Here is an 18,031-nt window from a genome sequence, read left to right on the forward strand (position 1 = left end):
TTTGGGAGCTTGTCTTATGGCAGCCGTAGAAACTTGCTTCAAGCGAAGAAGTGAGGAACATGCTATCATAGACTCCCTCCAAAATTTAGTAGAAGTCTTGCAGAAAGAATTAGAACATGAAAGGAGTATTAGAGAGGAGAGAGATAAACGGGTGAGTGAAGAAAAAGCAGTAATAGGCTCCCTACAAACCCTAGTAGAAGTTTTGCAGAAAGAATTAGAATATGAAAGAAGTCTGAGAGAGGAGAGAGATAAAAACTTAAAACATGTAGAATCACCAAAAGAAGTAGAAGAGAAAGAAGCACACCACATTAAACACATATACCCCCAGAAAGAACTGGTACACATACAAAATTGTGGAGAATCTTGTTGTTCCAATTTGAGACCTCTCATTAAAACAGAATACAATTTTATAAATGAAGAGGATTTTGATCCTCACATTACTACCAAAGAAATACCATACACTGCCACTGAATTAGCCAAATTAAAGAAAGAATATTCACGTCTCCCTCAAGAATCAGAGACAGAATATGTGTTTAGAGTCTCACTCACTGGAGGAGATCAAATTAAATTAACAGAACAAGAAGCCAGTGGGTATTGGGGACATGGTGTCTTCCTAACAACGGGAGATAAATGTGACACATGGTCCCTGACACAGCGTGTGGCTTTTTGGGCCGGGGGAATGAACCCCTTGGAAAGGGGAGACCCCATAGCTATAATTAGTACCCCCGACCAACTCCTAGAAAGTGTGCACAAAGCTGCTTGCCTGCAAATGATTCATGAAAATAAATTAATTCCTGGTTTTGAATCCCTGATGCAATTACCTGTGAAGCCCAAAATAATGACCCTTTTAATTCAAGGGCCTCCAGAATCACTCAAACCTACAGTGATTTTAATTCAAAAAACCACAGCAGCTGTATGTCCTGTAGGAAGACCAGATAGATTTCCTAGTAACCTGAACAACCCATTTGTTCCCCTGTAGGACTTGTTGAGGAAAGGGGTAAAATGGGATTGGACTCCTTCTCAGGAGAAAGCATTGCAATTGCTGATTTTTGAAGCAACAGCTTATCAAGCACTTGGCACTGTCCATCCTACAGATCCTTTCCAGGTGGAATGGGGATTTGCCTCCTCAGGACTGTCAGTACACATGTGGCAGCAGTGTCCTGAGGGCCCGACAAGGCCTGTTGGTTTTTATTCTCGTGGTTTCAGAGACACTGAGAAAAGATACACTACCTAGGAAAAGGGGCTGTTTGTGGTTAGTTTGGCTCTCATTGAAGTGGAAAAAATAGCACGTCAACAACCTATTGTGCTAAGGGGCCCCTTCAAGGTTATTAAGACAGTCACTAGTGGAACCCCCCCTCCTGACGGGGTGGCTCAGAGGGCCTCAGTTAGAAAGTGGTATGCTCAGGTTGAACATTACTGTAACTTTTTCTCAATGACAGAAGGAGATGTAAAAACTATAGCAATCCTAGAAACTGAGAGCTTGGATAGCAGCCATGACAAACCTGCCTCTGTAATCAAAGTAGCTCCTCATTTCTCCCCTGAACAATCAGCAAGTTTTTGGTTCACTGACACCTCTGCTAAACAAGAGGGGAAGGTGTGGAGATACAGGGCAGCAGCCCCCCACATTTCTTCTGGTGAACTAATTATTACTGAGGGAGAAAGCAGTGCTCAGGCTAGGGAGCTGACAGCTGTTTGGAGTGTTTTCCAACGTGAGGTACAGAATACCTCTCTTGTCTGTAACTACACTGACTCCTATGCTGTGTACCAGATGATCCTAATAATCCAGCACATTACCCTGCCAACCTGTTCTGGTGGACCTCCCTTACTATAGGGCTAGTACCACTTGTGCTAAAACCCTCCCTGAATAAACATGCATGGACAGCTTCTGATGCTCTAAGAAAAGAACACTGGATAAAAACACGCCGGATAATTCCATCATTCTAACCTTTTCTGCCTTATAGTGGCAGGATTCTGTTGTGTTTACTTTTACAGAAGAACTCCGAGGGACATGAAGGCCACCTAATCCATGATAAAACTGGTGATACTTTTCTGCATCCTACCACAACCCCATGGCCAGAAACCAGCTGAGTGGCCATGGTCTGAAATAATTGTGGTAGCATGCCAAAAAGGTGAAAGGATCTCTTTAAGCACAAAAAGGTTTGTACACACCCAAGCGTACAGGGTTATTGGCACAATTTCACATTAACACAAACTGTAGAAGTAATTTGGTTTTGGTCCAAAAATACTGAAGTGCTTTCTTTTAAGTTTAAAGTATTGATTTAAATACTGGGGAGGACTTGATGTTAATGTAGTAATGCCTACTATACCCACCACCCAACCACCAGTTATGCTCACCCCGAAAATCTTTGAAATCGGACCATATGTAATAAAGAAAACTGGCCAACAACAAATATTGTTCAATCTGGCATGGTCTCTTAAACAAGTTAAATTACTGATGCAGAACAGTGTTTCAGAAATTCAGCCAAACTGTTCACCCTTTTTGCAAACTTAGTTTCAAGGGTGGACCACCTGGCTGCGAAAACAGAACCCTTCCAAGAAACGGATGGCAAGAGACATAACCGGTGTTGTGGGAAAAGGATTGGGAATCCTAAACAGTATTGATTCAGAAGTATTGATGAATAAACTAGTTGCCACCACAAGAGACTTGACAAAATTACAACAACCCTTGCAGTCCTCTTTATCCGCCCTGGGAACACAACAGTGGTTGTTATCGAACATATTACCAAATTGGGAAAAGGTAAATGTGAATGATCACAAATTAATAATTGATGCACTTAGTGTTGCACAAAACAACATTTCCCTGGCCCTTAGCTGCATCCAGGCACAGCTCTGGATGCAGACAGTTGTTGCCTCAATTATAAGAGAAGGTGAAGAAGGCATTTTCCCTACTGAAATTCAAAAAATAATTTGGGACAATGCAAATGATTTTGAAAAGGAATTCCAATCCTGGTGGAACTTGGTGAACTTCACTTACAGCCCAAGTACAAACACAGCCACAGCTTTTGTGTTAACGATATCTAATGCTTCAGTGCATTTGATTTTCCCTATCATTGCATTAGGACTGAATCATGATGGAGCTATTCTCTATCCTTCCGAGCATGGAGAATGGGCCCGTCAAATTGATAAGAAATGGCAAACTGTAAATTTAGAATCTTGTATTGTCCGGGAGCATCAAGGTTTTATTTGTGAAAGCAATGCAATTATAGCTCAAGACATTTGTTTGGACACAGAGCAGAATATTTGCCATTTTGAAGTTCACCCTGATGAGACTCCTGTAACAATATTAGTGTACATAGGTTATGGGTATGTGTGTGTGTGGACTGCTTGTGATGTAGTGTTTATAGAAAATGTAGCAGTGAATCCAAAGAATCATTCAAATTTTTGTGTCTGTAACTTTACCACGATTACAGTATGTGATTTTTCTTATACTGTCCCAGTTATGTCTTACCACCTTTTACAATCCAATTTTACACTAAATCACCAGATATTGCATGCCTCTATTGGAATGAATTTTACTTTGATTAAGCAATTGTTGCTTCACCAGGACTTAATTGAAATTTTAGAAAAGGTCAAGAAAAATGGGCAAAAGACCCTGGTAACAGTCCATCATGATGTGAAGGAGATACATCACGTTTTAGAAGGAGTAAAGAAGGATGCTGAACACAGATGGTGGTATACTCTTTTTGGGTGGTCACCTACTGCTACAGGCATCCTGAATAAAGTGTGCCATCCTATTGTTGTTCTTTTGATCTTGGTTTTAATTGGTTTTGTTTTATCAGCCATTTTACACATTTTGAATTGGAAAATGATGAGGCAGCTGACCCGATTGGCATCAATTATAGATGCAAACAGTTCAGTAAAAACCCCTTTTGTTAAAGACATTCCTAGAGTTATTGACACAAGAAGAACTACACAAGCAGTAAAAAAATTAGGCCTGCGACAGCAAATTAATTAGAGTTGTTTGTTGTTTGTTTTGATTAGTATTGTTTGTTTTAATAATGTTAAACAGTGATTAAGTTTTTGTTTGGAGATTTTTGCTTAAGAAATTTGTAAAAGAATTTTGTGATTTGTTTTGATTGTTTTCAAAGAAATTGTTTCAATTATAAGAAAAATTGTTATAATCAATATTTATCATTATTTCCTATTCTATCTTTTCTTAATCCCTGTCCTTGTTTCTTTTACTTTTTCCCTCTTCCTCTTCGATATCTTTTCGGTTTCTGTTTTTCTGGGATATATGCTGCCAGACACTGATGAGTCGAGCCCTGAAGACTTTGTGACAACGCTGCAGACCTTGCTGATGGAGTACTCTCGTCGCCAGTTGTGAGTCACGGGGTGGTGTCAGGGTCTGTCTGAAAATCCCTCATGTTTGCCTCACGACTGCCTCCAAGGACTGAGATCCCAGACCCTGAAAAATAGCTCTAGCCTGGCTGAGGTGGAAAGTCTGCCAAGCCTTAAGGACTGGTATGCAATGCCATGGGAACTCAGTGCGAGAACAATGGACTGGTCATGGTGGACTGAGCCCTAATCAGTTCGTCCTGTACCCTCGGTCCTGTACTCTTGGTCCTGCACTGATGCGATGGTTACAACTTGTTCCCAAAACAACGAGTCCACACCCACCGTGTAACCAGGAGAGCTGCTGCTTCGGCCAGATGCCACCCGCTTTGAGGAACCCTTTAAAAGACTGAAGGAGTTTTGAGGACTTTGTCCGGACCCCACCTGGAGAAGACAGCCTATGAGCATCTCGTCAAGCTCCGAGGGCCTCGTCTCTTCAGACTGGTAGCTATAATCCCCTTCCCCTCTTTCTCTATCTTTCACTCTATCTCTTTATTTCTCTCCCACTATCGCAGTTGTTGGCACTAAATAAAAGTGCATTTTTGTTTAAGCAAAGTGTTGTGTCCCCTGCTGTGTCTTTTGTGCTTTGAGATCTCCAAAAAGAACCTATCAGGGACCTTGCATGCATTTGCCGACCCTGACAGGGGCACAGCAAATAATAAGAGAGATTTGCAAAACACACCTACAGTATGGCCCACAGAGCCCATGCTTCCGTGGCCTTTCAAAGGCCGAACTGGGGAGGACTGTACTCGTCCCACATGATTTAAAACAGCTTTTTTCGTGCCTCACGACCTCTACAGAATTCAAACTGTGGGAAGTGGCATGGAAACAGCTGCTGAAAGAGGCCCTCCCAGACTTGCATGCTGATCCAAACACAGCAAAGGATGCCAGAGGCGTGCCAAATACCACTGAGCATCTCCCGGTGAGAGCCAGTGGTCTCTGGCCCCAGTCCAAGCTGCAGTAATCCCTGTGGAAGTCCTTGAGAGAGTCAAAGATGCAGCTGAAAAAGCCTTCTTTGCCCTTCCACCTGACGGCCCTGTAGTAAGATCACACAGCTACCATCAGAGCCTTTTTTGAAACTGGTGGAAAGGTTAACTAGAGCTATTGAAATCCAAGATAGGAAAGAAAATGCAAGGGAAGAAGTTTTAGAGGAAATGGCATTTGCAAATGTGAATGAACAGGGTCAGCTGCAATTCTGAGCTTACCTTTAGAACCCCCCTACACTAAAAGATATGCTTCTAGTCTGGAACAGGAAAGTGCCTCTGAGGAGTGTGGCTCAGGACACCAGACCAAAGCTGCTGCCAAGGCCACAACAGAGAGTCGCCGTTGCCAGCCCAGCGCCCATTCCATCAGCACAGCGGCACACTGGGCAGCAGCGAGGACCAGCAATGGTTGACCCCACAAAGCCATGCCTGCTTTGTAAGAACCTTGGGCACTGGGTTAACCAGTGTCCCCTGAAAAAGCAATTGGATCAATTTAAAAATAGCAGGGGTGGAGAACTACAAGCGCTCCCAGGGGGTCAACAACAACAACAAAACTAAATGGGGTGCTGTGCAACCACGGGGCTCTGGCACCTCTGGGACCTCAGAGCCTGCTGTGACCTCAGCTTGCTGTGACCCCAGATCCTGCTGTGACCTCATGGCCTTAGCTGCACCCCAGAGTGTGCCCCCATCTATACAAATGGACTGCCCTGACTGTAAATGTTTGGCTTGATCCAAGATCATTCCTCAGCAAATCCTTTCTTTTGCCTGCTGACATTGACTGGGGCCCAGGCAACAAAAGAACAGGAGCTGCAGGCCACCCACACAGCTTTTCCTATTAATGAGCACTGAGCCTTTCTTTTTGCAAACGGAGGGATGCTGGGGGGATTTTTGCACCATCAGGCCGAGGCACAAGGCTCTGCATCCTCCCAAGGAACAGAGCCAGCCCCCTTCAGTGCGAGAGGGCGCGGCCTCAGCTGCAGCCCCGGTGCCTCCTGTGCCCCAGGGCACGGCCCTGGCTGTAAATGTCTTGGGCTGCAGCTCAGGGCCAGGGCGGAGCTCAGCAGCCTCATCAGAGCCCGGGGCCGCGGCCCTTCCCTGCCGGGGCCCTTGCCTGGCCCGGCCCGGCCTGAGCGGCCCGGCCTGGCCCCAGGGGACGGGCTCTGCCCGCCCGCTGTGCCCGCAGCCTTCTGGGCCCAAGGGTTTGCAAGAGGCTTTCTCCCAGCCCTGCAAAACCTTGGCCAAGTGTCCCTTTGCTGTGCTGAGAAGAGTAAAAAACCCCTCATATTTACCCTGACGCACAGCTCATGAGGGATCCCTGCACACCTTAGGAGAGGCCAGAAATATCCCTGTGTGCCTCGTGAGGGATCCCTGCACACCTCAGCAGAGACCCCAAAATGGGGCAAGCACATTTCTCTCTCTCTCAGGATTTTTATAAAGGTGCACAGAGAGAAGTGAAAGAGAAAACAGTTTCTATTTCTGCTCCTTGTTTTTCTCTTGTGGAATGTGTTTGGAGAATTGTTTACCTAGAGCGAATGCCTGGTTGGATCACGGTGGATTGTTTGGGCCTGATGGCCAATTGGATCCACCTGTGTCTGGACTCTGGAGAACAGGGTCACGAGTTGGGAAAGAGTTAGATATGATAGTTAGAGAGAGTAGCATGTAGTTTTTAGTATCCTCTTTTGGATAGTATATTAATGTATCATAGCATAATTATAATAAAGAAATCATTCAGCCTGCTGAACTAAGTCAGACATCATCATTCTTCCCATTGGGTTCCCCGACATCTACAACACATGCCCCAGAGGAAGTTATCCCAGGGAGGCTGGGACTAGATGATCTTTAAGGTCCCTTCCAATCCAGGCCATTCTATGACTCTGTAGTCATAGAATATGACTGTCCTGTCGTCCTTGGAACCACTGTGGTTCCAAGGTTCCAAGGTTCCAAGGTTCCAAGGTTCGCTGCCTTGCAGCAAGTCTTTAAGCCGCTGTCCAAAAATTAAGAAATCTTTGTTGCAAATATTTGACTGCTAAGCTTTAAAGTGTTGACCATAGAGATCTGGGTACAGCTCTTTGGATACAGGCACAGCTGTTCAGGGAGAAAAAGGCAAGCTGAATGTGTGCTCCCTGGTGATGGGGAAGCAGGGGTAGTTTTAGCCTGCAGCTCGAATGACAGCTCTGAAGACCCACAGAGCATACATTAATTCCTTCTGTTCCCTCTGTCTCCCTTCCCAAGGTGGATGCCCAGCTGCAGGTTGCACGTAAGCTGGAGGAGAAGGAACACTCACTGCAGAGCAGCATTGGAACGGGAGAGAAGGAGCTGGGTCTGCGAACACAGGCCCTGGAGATGAGCAAACGCAAGGTGAGTGATGCCTTCGTTTCCTCTTGGGTTGTGAGGTGGAGCTGCTGCCTTGTGAGAGGCATGGAAGGCTCTGAGCTCTCACTGGGATTAGAGAACCTGGTATTCCCTGCTTTTGGATGAGTATATCAGAAGGCTGAGGAGTCCTGGAGAGAATTATGATTAAAGTACTGGAGACTGATGTTTTCCTTTGATAAGGAGAAGCAGGTCATATGTTTTTCTGTGTAAACTGTGGTGAAGAGAGAGACAGCAGCCAGATGAACTGGGGTCAAAGCTTTTGCTGCAAAGATGGGATAAACAAAAGGAGATACAGCTGGGGAATGTGAATATTTTCAACAAATGCCTAAGACGAGTAAAGTAACCAATGTTACCAGTAAAATAAGTCTAAGTTTAGAGCTGATGCTGCCTTTGTTGTTAAGTTTTAGTAGAAATGCAGAAATTACATTAAAACAGGCAGAAAGGAAAGCAGGAATATCCCTGTGAAGAGGAGCTGGGGAGAATTCAGCAGAGACCTGTGTTTAGTAGGACAACTTGTGGTATTAAGGGCACTTGGTTATAAAGTCAGAAGGGAACTGGCGAAGAGAGATTGTTAGAAATAGGTATCGTGCAGTTCTGTCTAGTGCAGCGATAGAACTGCCTCTGAACACTTTAATAGAGAAGACATGGAAGCTGGAAGGCTGAAAATAGGTTAAGAAGAGAATTGGATGATCACTGGTGTTTTTGTAAGAGATGTGCCTTGCAGTGTGCCAGGGTTTGGCTCTGCCCAAAGGAATCTTGAAGCTAAATGATTAGAACTTGTTGATAATAAGGTAAGAACAAGGGACTAGAGACCACTAGAGCTGTTCTTCTGTGCTTGGTCCTTATATACTGGTTTTCTTTCTCAGGCCATGGATGCAGCCCAGCTTGCAGATGATCTGAAGGCCCAGCTAGAGCTGGCTCAGAAGAAGTTACATGATTTTCAGGAGGAGATTGTGGAAAACAGAGCAACTAGAGAGAAGGAGATGTTCAACCTCAGAAGGGCTGAGGTATATACCCTATGCACAATCCTTCAAGATCTGTCTGCTTTAGTGTCCTTCTCCTTGTACACTGAGCTTGCAGAGGGTTTCAGCTGAACTGCTCTTGGTATCCAGTTTCACTTTGACTTTGGCTTCATCGGGTCTTGGCTCTTTCAGATTTTGTCCCCTGATAACTGACAATACTTGTGGCATCAGATGATCATGTTGTCTCTTGGATTATAGGGGATGAAACTATGGCTAGCAAGACTTAGCCAGGTGCACGTTCTCTTTGGTCCCTGAAGAAGCTGACAGAGAATGTACTGCTCCTTCACTTGGTCTCCTGTTTTTCCGCAGGAAGATATTTCTAGGTTGCACAGAAAGCTGGAGACCACAAAGAAGCCTGACATGGTTCCCAGCTGTGATGAGATCCTGATGGAGGAAATCAAGGATTACAAGGGGAGTGTCTGTGTCCGTCAGCTTCCCTTTTTACTTTAGTCAGAAGGTGTGTAGGCACACTTTCAGTGTCTGACATCTCTCGTCTGTACTCTGGCACTGGAGAAACCACCTTGTCCTTCTGAGGAATGGAAGTACCGACATGTTGAGACATCTCTGAGCACTGCAGCTGGGCTGCAGGGCCCCTCACAGCTCTGAGTGTGTGTCTGTGTCTGTGTGTGTGTGTCTGTGTCTCTGTGTGTGTGTGTGTGTGTCTGTGTGTGTCTCTGTGTGTGTCTGTGTGTGTCTCTGTGTGTGTCTGTGTGTGTCTGTCTGTGTGTGTGTCTGTGTGTCTGTGTCTGTGTGTCTGTGTCTGTCTGTGTGTGTGTCTCTGTGTGTGTGTTGCAGGCCTGCCTGTCGTGCCCGTGCTGCAACATGCGCAAGAAAGACGCGGTGCTCACCAGGTGCTTCCACGTCTTCTGCTTCGAGTGTGTGAAGACGCGCTACGACACGCGGCAGCGCGAGTGCCCCAGGTGCAACGCGGCCTTCGGGGCCAACGACTCCCACAGGATCTACATCGGCTGAGGCCCTCTCAGAGCCCCTGCTGGTGCTGAGCCAGCCTCCTTCCCTCCCTCTCAGCTTCTGCTGCCTGAGCTGCAGTGTCTTCTGGGAGGAGCCTTCAGGGTCTCCAAAGAAATACACTCTGGATCTTGCTTCCTTTCTTGGCCCTGTCCCTTTGGTCATGGCCTCAGTTTTTGTGTGCTCTTTGTGCCTGAGAGGAAGTTTCCCATCCCTTGCTTTCACACTGCCAAGGCGGGAACGTGCAGCTGAAGTGCTGCCTTGGTGGGATGGAAGCTGAGCTGCAGCAGAGATTAGTGAGAGCTTTATTTGAGGGCTCTGCTTTGGATGCTAATTAAGTCCCATCAAGGAATGGCACTGCTCCTGGGAGGGAAGCGTTTCCCAATTAACAGGCCCAATAGAGACCAAGGAAATTAATCTGTAGACTCAGTGGAGCAATTCCTTAGGTACCTGTGCACCTTCCCGAGTCAGGGCAAGAACCCTCGAGGGCTGGTGCACTAGGAAACCCTACCCCAAACAAACACGTCTGAATATCCACCAGAGGAGAAAGGAGAGATCTTGGAGACCCTTAGAAAACAGCATTCCACTGACAAGCCCTGGTTGATGTGCTCACCTTCCCCTAGGCTGAAGCATTGCTGCCATTGTCCTTCTCAGAAAAGGGCTTTTAGTGGTTCCTTTGCTGCAGCTTTACCACAAAGATTGACCTTGTTATGTACAAATTCTTCTTAAAGCTGTTCTTTGGTTTATTTTTCTGGTTCTCCTGCCTCTGGTACTGTTTGCTCTCCCATCCTTTGTCCAGTTCTTGGAAACATTTCTCACAAGCTTTAAACTTCTACAGTAGAGACACTTGATCTCTTCCTTCCTCTCCTTTCAAGATATGCTCAGCTAGAACAACTTTTGTCCCTTTGGCTCTATCCCCAGTAGCTTATTCCTGACACAACGGGAGGGCCAGGACGCTGCATTATTTCTGCAGCCATTTTGTCATGGCTGCTGGGAATTTTGGCAGGGATGTGGTGTGGCTTAGAGTCTCGGTGCTCCCTGTGCTTGGAGGGTTTGAAGCCTGTTCCTAAAATCCAAACGGGAACTTGTTGATTTGTGACATTTCTTCCTGGGATGTAGTGTTTAAGTAAACTTAATTTGCCTGGAAGGTGCACCTTTCAGAAGTTTGTCTCATGGGTGTCCCTTCCCTGAAGCATGGAATCTCCTGCCTTCCTCCATCCCCTCCCTGCAGGAAATACCAGATACAAAGTAAAAGGAGTTCATCACAGGCTCTTACACTATTCATTATCTTGGGGAAAACATTCAGAATATATGAGTAAAGCCTTGTAAATGATGAGGAATCCTGAGAACTGAGAAGGAGCACTGCATCCTGCCTTTCCAAGGGGAACCTGGGCTGCTGAGAGTTCCTGCTATGGTGTAAGAGCTGTTAGAAGGAATGAGAGTAGAACCCGCTCCCCTTTCCCTGGAAATTGCTCCCGGGATTACAGGTTCTGGCAGCAAGTTGGCTAAGGAATGATGTGCTAATGCTGCTGGTAGATTTTGGGGTACAGATGCTTCTTCATGGCACCAGGACCTGGCTCATGAATAAACTGTCTGCATCTTCAAACCCCTTGGCTAGAGCAGCAGGAGTTCCTTTTACAGCTGTGAACAGCAGCCTGAACTTTGCAGCCCCAGCAGAGCTGCAAAGCCCCTCTGTCCGTCCCCAGTCACTCTTGTATCACCTTTCTACTGAAATGAGCTTTGTGTGAACTCTGCCCAGGTTGGCATCCCTCTGCTCCTGGCAGCAAATGGATGCTTCAAACAAGTTGTATTAGTTCCACGGAGGAGTTTTGGAAACTCCTCCCTTAGCAAGAAAAAAGTCTTGGTTTTGTTTTAAAACAAAAGCTTATTTCAAGCTCACTTTGGAAGTGACTGAGTTTCTCTCGGTGGACATAATTTTAACACTTAGAAACAATGCACATTTTGGGTTTGTTCTAAAGTAACAGCTTATTTCAAGCTCATTTCTGAAAGAACTGAGTTTCTCTGTGCTTTTAATTAAACCACCAAGAAACAGAATGTATGGAAATAATTAACATTTATCAGGACTAGTAAGTATTGGGGTAAAAAAAGTAAAGCGGTGACAGTATTCTTTATGAAAACATTCTCTAAATTCAGTGTCTTAGACAAGAAAGAAAAAACCTCATCTCCAGTCTCCCGTGCACCTGCTGTCACAGCAGATCCTCCCCTCTGCCACAGTCTGCAGGCACTGATGTGCCTGTGCCACTCCCCTTCCCACAGAAACCCACAGCAATCTCTTGTCCCCAGGGGATCAGGCTGGAGCAGTGGCTGAAGGAGAAAATAGCATGTCTTTGTTGGGCAGCAGTAAGTTGAGTCTTTTGGGAAAAGGCACAGTTGGTGATGCACTAATTCAGAGCAATCCGTATTTTGCATTTGACATGGGAGAAACTCCTCAGACAGCCACCAGAAATAATACTTGCTTAATAGTAGTTATTAGGTGGTTGACAGTTTTCCATTTCTATTTTTGCTTTTAGATGAAGTCTGATTTGTTGAAGGATTTGGTGTTTGGAGCTTTGAAGCAAAACATTTTTATTTAAGATATGATTAACATTTTATTTTTTTATAATATGTTTCTGGGCTCGTGTGTAGAGGCAAGAACATAAAAGCCTTGATAAAAATACTTACAAAATTGGCCTGAAATACTTCTTTCCTAGTGTTTTGATGATAGGAGCAATATTCATGTGTTCTAAACAAGTCATGTTGGAGGTTGTGAGGTACCAGATGCTACACAAAGAAAAAGCTCTTTCTAGAAAACTGATTATCTGAAGGGGGGAGGCAGGGGAAGGGAAGGCAATGAAAGTGACCTCAGTGCCTTGCCCATCAAGTTTGTCAGGAATGTGGGGCCATCCCAGATCTATTATAACTACCAAGGTGCAGGCCTGTGGATCCCACTTCTTTGTTTTACATCCTAATTTCTCTTCCCCGTGTTCCTGCACTGGAAGGAGCAGACACACAAAATCAGAGAACAAAGAGCAGCTCTTGAGGCTAATTCGTCTGGGTCTCACTGTTACCAGCTTTTGGTGCTGATGCAGAGCTTTTCATACACAAGGGCTTTTCAAAGGTTGGAGATGCAAATAGGTGGAATGTCTTCCTCAATGCGCCTGCAGCCTTTGAACTGCACTTGACAAGAACAGCCCAGGCACGGCCCCGCCCAGTGCGGCTGGGCGCGCGCGGGCCCGAGCGCAGCGCCCCCCTCAGGCCGCGCGCCGCCGGCGCAGCCGCGGCCGTTGCGCCGGGGCCGTTGTGGCGACAGCCGGCGAGCGGCGCCATGGCGGAGCTGCCGCTGCCCGCCGGGCTCAGAGCCAGCGCCTTCCCCGCCAAGCTGTGGCGCCTGGCGAACAGCCCCCGCGTCCGCTCCGTGCGCTGGGACAGCCGGGCCCGGGGGCTGCTCATCCACCGCTCCCTCTTCGAGCGGGAGCTGCTCAGCCCGGGCGACGCCCACGGGGCGGGCAGTGAGGGGGCGGGGCCGGCCCCGGACTCCTTCCAAGCCACGCAGTTCGGCAGCTTCGTGCGGCAGCTCAACCTCTACGGCTTCCACAAGGTGCCGGGCGGGGTTGGCTCAGCTGAGCCGGGCGATGCCGGCAGCTGGCTCCACTTCAGGAACCCCAACTTTCGCCGCGACCGCCCCGACCTCCTGCTCCGCATCAAGCGCCTGACCAGGGCCAACAGGCAGCGGCTGGCGGCGGGGCGGGAGGTGCGCAGCCACCAGCCCAGCCGCTTCCAGCAGCTGCGCACGGAGCGGGAGGTGCCCTCCTTCCCCGCCGGGCAGCCGCCCAGAGCCGGTGAGTCGGGGTGGGAGCTCCGGGCGCGGAGGGTGGCGTGGGCTGTGGCCGTGGGCACTGCCCGGCGGGGCAGCAGCGGGCCCTGCCCGTGCCGGGGCTGCTCAGCGCAGCTGCCCCGGCCGGCACAGGGGCTGTCCTTGGGCAAGGCAGCTGTGCCGGCAGGGCCCGGCAGCTGTGCCGGCTGTGCCGGGCTGCCGGGGCTGCGGGACAGTCCCGCCGCGGCTGCGCTCACCACAGCCTGGCCCGCTCGGCTGCAGCTGGCCCTGCCATGCGCCCTGGCTGCCGCTGCTCCTTGCGCGGCCCCGGGGTGCTTGGGGAGCTCTCCGTGAGTGCGTGTGAGCCGAGGGCTCGGTCCTGCTCCGGCCCAGCTGGAGGGAGTCTCCTGTCCCTCCGGGGCAGTGGGGAAGAGAGATGGCAGTTGGCTTTCTGGCAGTTGCCTCCTACCAGGGAAGGGCAACGCGGGAGAGTTTTCCCAGACAGTTGAGCGAATAGGGGAGAGCTCAGTAGACCAGCAGCTGCTAGTTGAATAGCCCTTGAACGTGTTGGTTGTTTCTTTTTTCTTTTTTCTCACCCTGCTTGGGAGGATGGGGGCTTTTGTTTTCCCTGACAGATGTACCGTTGCTGCCAAGGGAAACATGCCCAAAGACCAGCTTTCCCTTTGCTTCCTTTCTTCTTCCCACTCCTACACAGTGCTCTCCTACCAGGACCTCGCCGCTCCTCACCTCAGGGTTTAGAGCTGCCTCCAGGCGCTTCCAGGCAAAGTGCAGGTGCTCAGGAGTCTGAGGTTTTCCTAGCATCTCCCCAAGAAAGTCTTTGTCTCATCTGGACTTCTTGGGGTTTCATCAGAGCAACCAGGAAGGGCAGATTTAATCTCAACTGTGAGCTAATCATTCCACTGGTTCCCCTGGAGCTTAAATGCCTCCCTGAGCTCATCCTTTCGCTGGTTCCTGTAGACCATCTTCCTGTAGAGGAAGAACTCGCTCTTCCAATCCCCTGGGAAGTCTGAATAAATTTCTGGAACTGAGGTTGCTGTGTGCTTCCTGTGATATTTGGTCCAAGGCAGCACTAGAGCTCTGCGTCCCAAAGCTGCATTGTGGAGCCTGACCAATATGTTTGGATTCTTGCAGCCACCCCAGACACTTCAGCTCCCAGTGGTCCAGCTGGCAGTGCTGGTTATGCAGCATGGACAGCCCCCGGCCGGCTGTGGAATACTCCTGGGGAAGAGGAATTGCCACCAGTGGATCTGGACATGGTGCTGGAGACACTGGAGGAGATGATTTCTCCCTCTGCTCAGGTAACTGCATTGGACAGGGATGAAAGGGGCTGGACTGACAGCTTTTGAATGCTGTTGCAGGGCTGAGAAGCAAAGGCTTCTTGAGTTCAGCTGTGAACAGACAGGGAAGGATTTTCTTGGTAAAGCAAGATTTCCTAAAGAAGAGGGAATGAAAAAGTCTCCCCCCTGAGTAAGGATGAGAAGGTGTGAGCCTGTGTTGGCCAAGTTTGGGTGCTCATTTTCCTGGGAAGAATTCCTCGTGCTGGGGCATTTGTGGTGCGGAAGTGGAAGCTTTGTAGGTTCTGAGAGGCTTTGTTAGATGGGAGAGAAGAGAAGAGTGTTTGGAGAATTGCCACTGAAGGCAGAGTGTCCCGTGCAGGGAGGGGTGTGCGAGAGGTGCCTCTGTTCCAGCAGCAGATGTGGGCTGTGCCTCTTTTGGGTGGCAAGGCCAAGGCAAAGCAGGGCTGGGCTGCAGCTGCAGCTGCTGTGAGAGCCCTGCCGTGCGTGTAGGCGCTCCCAGAGCCGTGGGTGGGGCAGGGCTGCAGCTGCAGCTTTCTTGTCCTCTCAGTAACCTGGGGCCTGCAGTCCAGTTTCCATCTGGGAAATCCTCAGCTGGGCAAACTGGCCACTCTTGCTGTCCACATTGCAGAGCTCAGTCACCTTGCTCTCGGGCGTCTCTGCGGGAAGGGATGTGTGTTCCCACGCAGTCCCTGCCAAGCTGCAGCCTGGATGAGAGTGCTGTGCTCAGGGCTGTGCAGGGACGAGCACATCCCTGTGCCAGGAGCTGGCAGGAGTCCTTCCTTAGCAGCCATTCCATGTGTTCAGTGTCACCCCCACGCTCAACACTGTCACCTTTGACAGCCTTTGGATGGTGTTTGAGAAGTCAAATCTTTTTGACTTTTGAAGGGCTTTGGGGCCCAGACTTCTTGTTAGGAGCAAGGGATTAAGAATGTGAGCCACAGAGTTGTTGGACCAGATGTTTTGTGTAACTGGTGAGAAGGGTTTCTTTCTTTCTGTTTCTCTTTCAAGGGCAATATTAATGTTGTGCCTGAGTCTTCAGGAGGGGAGCCTGTGGACAGAGCTGCAGCGGAGGGAGCTTTGCCTGGCACCAAGAGCTGTGGGAACAATTCCCAGGAGCCCGAGGAGCCTGGTAAGGACAGAGCCCCATTGGTTTAGAGAGGTGTGAGACGGCTGCTCTGAGCCTGCCTCTGGCAGGAAGGGAGACGAGAAGAGTTGAGTTCTTGTCTGCAGGGTTGGTGCTTCCTGGTGCCTTTAGTTCAAAGGCACATGCACAGCCTGCTCGAGCCCTGCCCTCCACGCTTCTCCAGAGGTTCTGACACCGAGTCCTCTGCTGTGGCAAGAGAGCAGGGAATAAACCTGACCCTGTGGGAGTTGTGTCACCAGCTCCAGTGTCCCAGGTTTGTGCTGATGTCCATGGATAAGTTTGCTGCTGGGTGTCAGTGCTCTGGAGGCAACACTGAGTGACTCTTGAAGCAAGAGAAGAAAACCCCAGCAAAAAGTCAGTGTAGAAGTCTGAGCTTTTTGTCTCCAAGCATTAAATCAATGTAGTACCAGTCTGCTGGTAGCTGTTGTGAGATACATTAAAAATGCAAGCAGCAGAAGCTCTGAGACTAAACAAATCATTAATCATAAATCCAGTAGCTCAAGGAAAAACTGAAATTACCCCAAATTAGGGAGAACTAAAGGACAGAGAGAGCCCTTTGGATCGGCATTCTTGTGCAAAGCTGGTGCAGCCTGCAGGCCTGGTAGGGAGCTCTTTCCCTCCCAGCTGTTCATCCCAGAGCTGGTGGCTGTTTTGGAGGAGCTGTTGCTCACTGCAGAGGGCAGTTTGTAGGTGGCAGGGAACGGTGCCAGTTCATAACTCAGCCCCCAGCACCCCTCAGCTTCAGCCATTTCAATGAGGACTTTCTCTGATTGTCCTCAGAGAAAGAACAATCCCGGGCTTCTCTGTGGCAGCTGGGACTGTGTTTCAAGCTCTCGTGGGTGCTATTTGCACTGTGAGTGCTGTGAGTTTATTGGGATACTTAAAAGTTTTGGGATACTTCATAAGTTTTGAAAACTTGGAAGAATGCCTGCTCTTTAAAGAGCAGGCTTCAAATTGCCAAGTGAGAGTCTGCCTTTCAGGCCATGTCTGACAGTCCCTGGAGGAAGGACAGTTACTTCCAAAGGGAAAGATGCACAGAGGCCAATACTGACCCAGCATTCCCTTTGCTTCCCAGATATCCACCTGATCTACCTCGCCAGGAGGGCTGCCCTGCGTAAGAAGGAGGATCAGAGGGAGAGCCTATGACTATCGGGCAGGTGGAATCCCTCTGTTTATACATAGATTTATAGATTTCTGCAGTTCTATTTCTATACCTAATAGATACATTTATAGATTTATAGAGGTGTGTTTATATAGTTAAATCTATATATATCATTATAGATGCGATAGATTTATATTTTTATATATGTAGTTATGTTTATACATTTTGAGATTTACATTTATATATTTATAGAGTAATATTTATATATATGTGTAAATATGTTTTGCTATTTAGTTACAGTTACATGGAGGTTTAGATGCATAGATGGAGCTGTGTAGGTCTAGGCTGCATTTTTACCTTTTTCCCCCCTCGGCTGCCTTTTTCACCTCTTGCTTTTCCCCCGTGCCCCCTGTGTCCCCTCTCCCTGTGCTGGGTCCGAGCTGGCGGCCGGGCCGGGCGGAGCAGCAGTTCCAGCCCCGGGCGTCCCTGGAGCGGTGGGAGCTGCCGGTGGCCCCAGGCACTGTCCCCTGAGGAGCTGCTGAAGGACGGTGAGACTGAGGGGGCTGAGGGGGCGGTGACGCTGAAGGGACGGTGACCCTGAGGTGCTGCTGGGGCTGAGGGCTGTGGGGCAGCCGAGGGCGATGGTGGCACTGAGGTGACAGGGAAGTGGCACAGGCCGAGGGGTGGCGGGTCTAGGGGGACGGGATGGGTCAGAAGGGACTGAGGGGCTGAGAGGACTGTGAGGGGCTGAAGAAACTGAAGGGGGCTGGGGTTTGCCGAGAGCATGGCGGGGCTGAGGGGATGGAGGGGGCCGGCAGGGAGCACAGAGGGCTCCGGGACTGCAGCTCTGCCAGGCCTTGGAACCAGTTGCAGAGCCTCCGCTTTTGCCACAGCTGCAGTGGAGACCTTGAGGACAGCCGGAGACTGACGGGAGCCAGCAGGGAGAAGCTGAAGG

At 48.9% G+C, this 18,031-nt stretch overlaps 1 protein-coding gene across 1 annotated transcript; it reads left to right on the plus strand.

Moving 5' to 3' along the window:
- The first annotated feature begins 16 nt into the window (after positions 1–16).
- On the plus strand, positions 17–9,703 carry LOC137463878 (E3 ubiquitin-protein ligase BRE1A-like). Its single transcript, XM_068175262.1, has 5 exons — positions 17–151; positions 7,569–7,694; positions 8,576–8,716; positions 9,041–9,148; positions 9,527–9,703. Exons 1-5 carry the CDS (start codon positions 17–19, stop codon positions 9,701–9,703), a joined length of 687 nt encoding a protein of 228 aa, XP_068031363.1.
- The last annotated feature ends 8,328 nt before the right edge of the window (positions 9,704–18,031 follow it).

This window comes from Anomalospiza imberbis, chromosome 31 (genome assembly GCF_031753505.1).
Source record: "Anomalospiza imberbis isolate Cuckoo-Finch-1a 21T00152 chromosome 31, ASM3175350v1, whole genome shotgun sequence".
Taxonomy (NCBI): Eukaryota; Metazoa; Chordata; class Aves; order Passeriformes; family Viduidae; genus Anomalospiza; species Anomalospiza imberbis.

Coding starts and splice junctions, on each gene's coding strand:
- LOC137463878 (XM_068175262.1), top strand. CDS start 17: ATGGCAGCCGTAGAAACTTGCTTCAAGCGAAGAAGTGAGGAACATGCT. Junction 7,695..8,575: donor TGGAGATGAGCAAACGCAAG/GTGAGTGATGCC, acceptor TTTCTTTCTCAG/GCCATGGATGCAGCCCAGCT. Junction 9,149..9,526: donor TCAAGGATTACAAGGGGAGT/GTCTGTGTCCGT, acceptor TGTGTGTTGCAG/GCCTGCCTGTCGTGCCCGTG.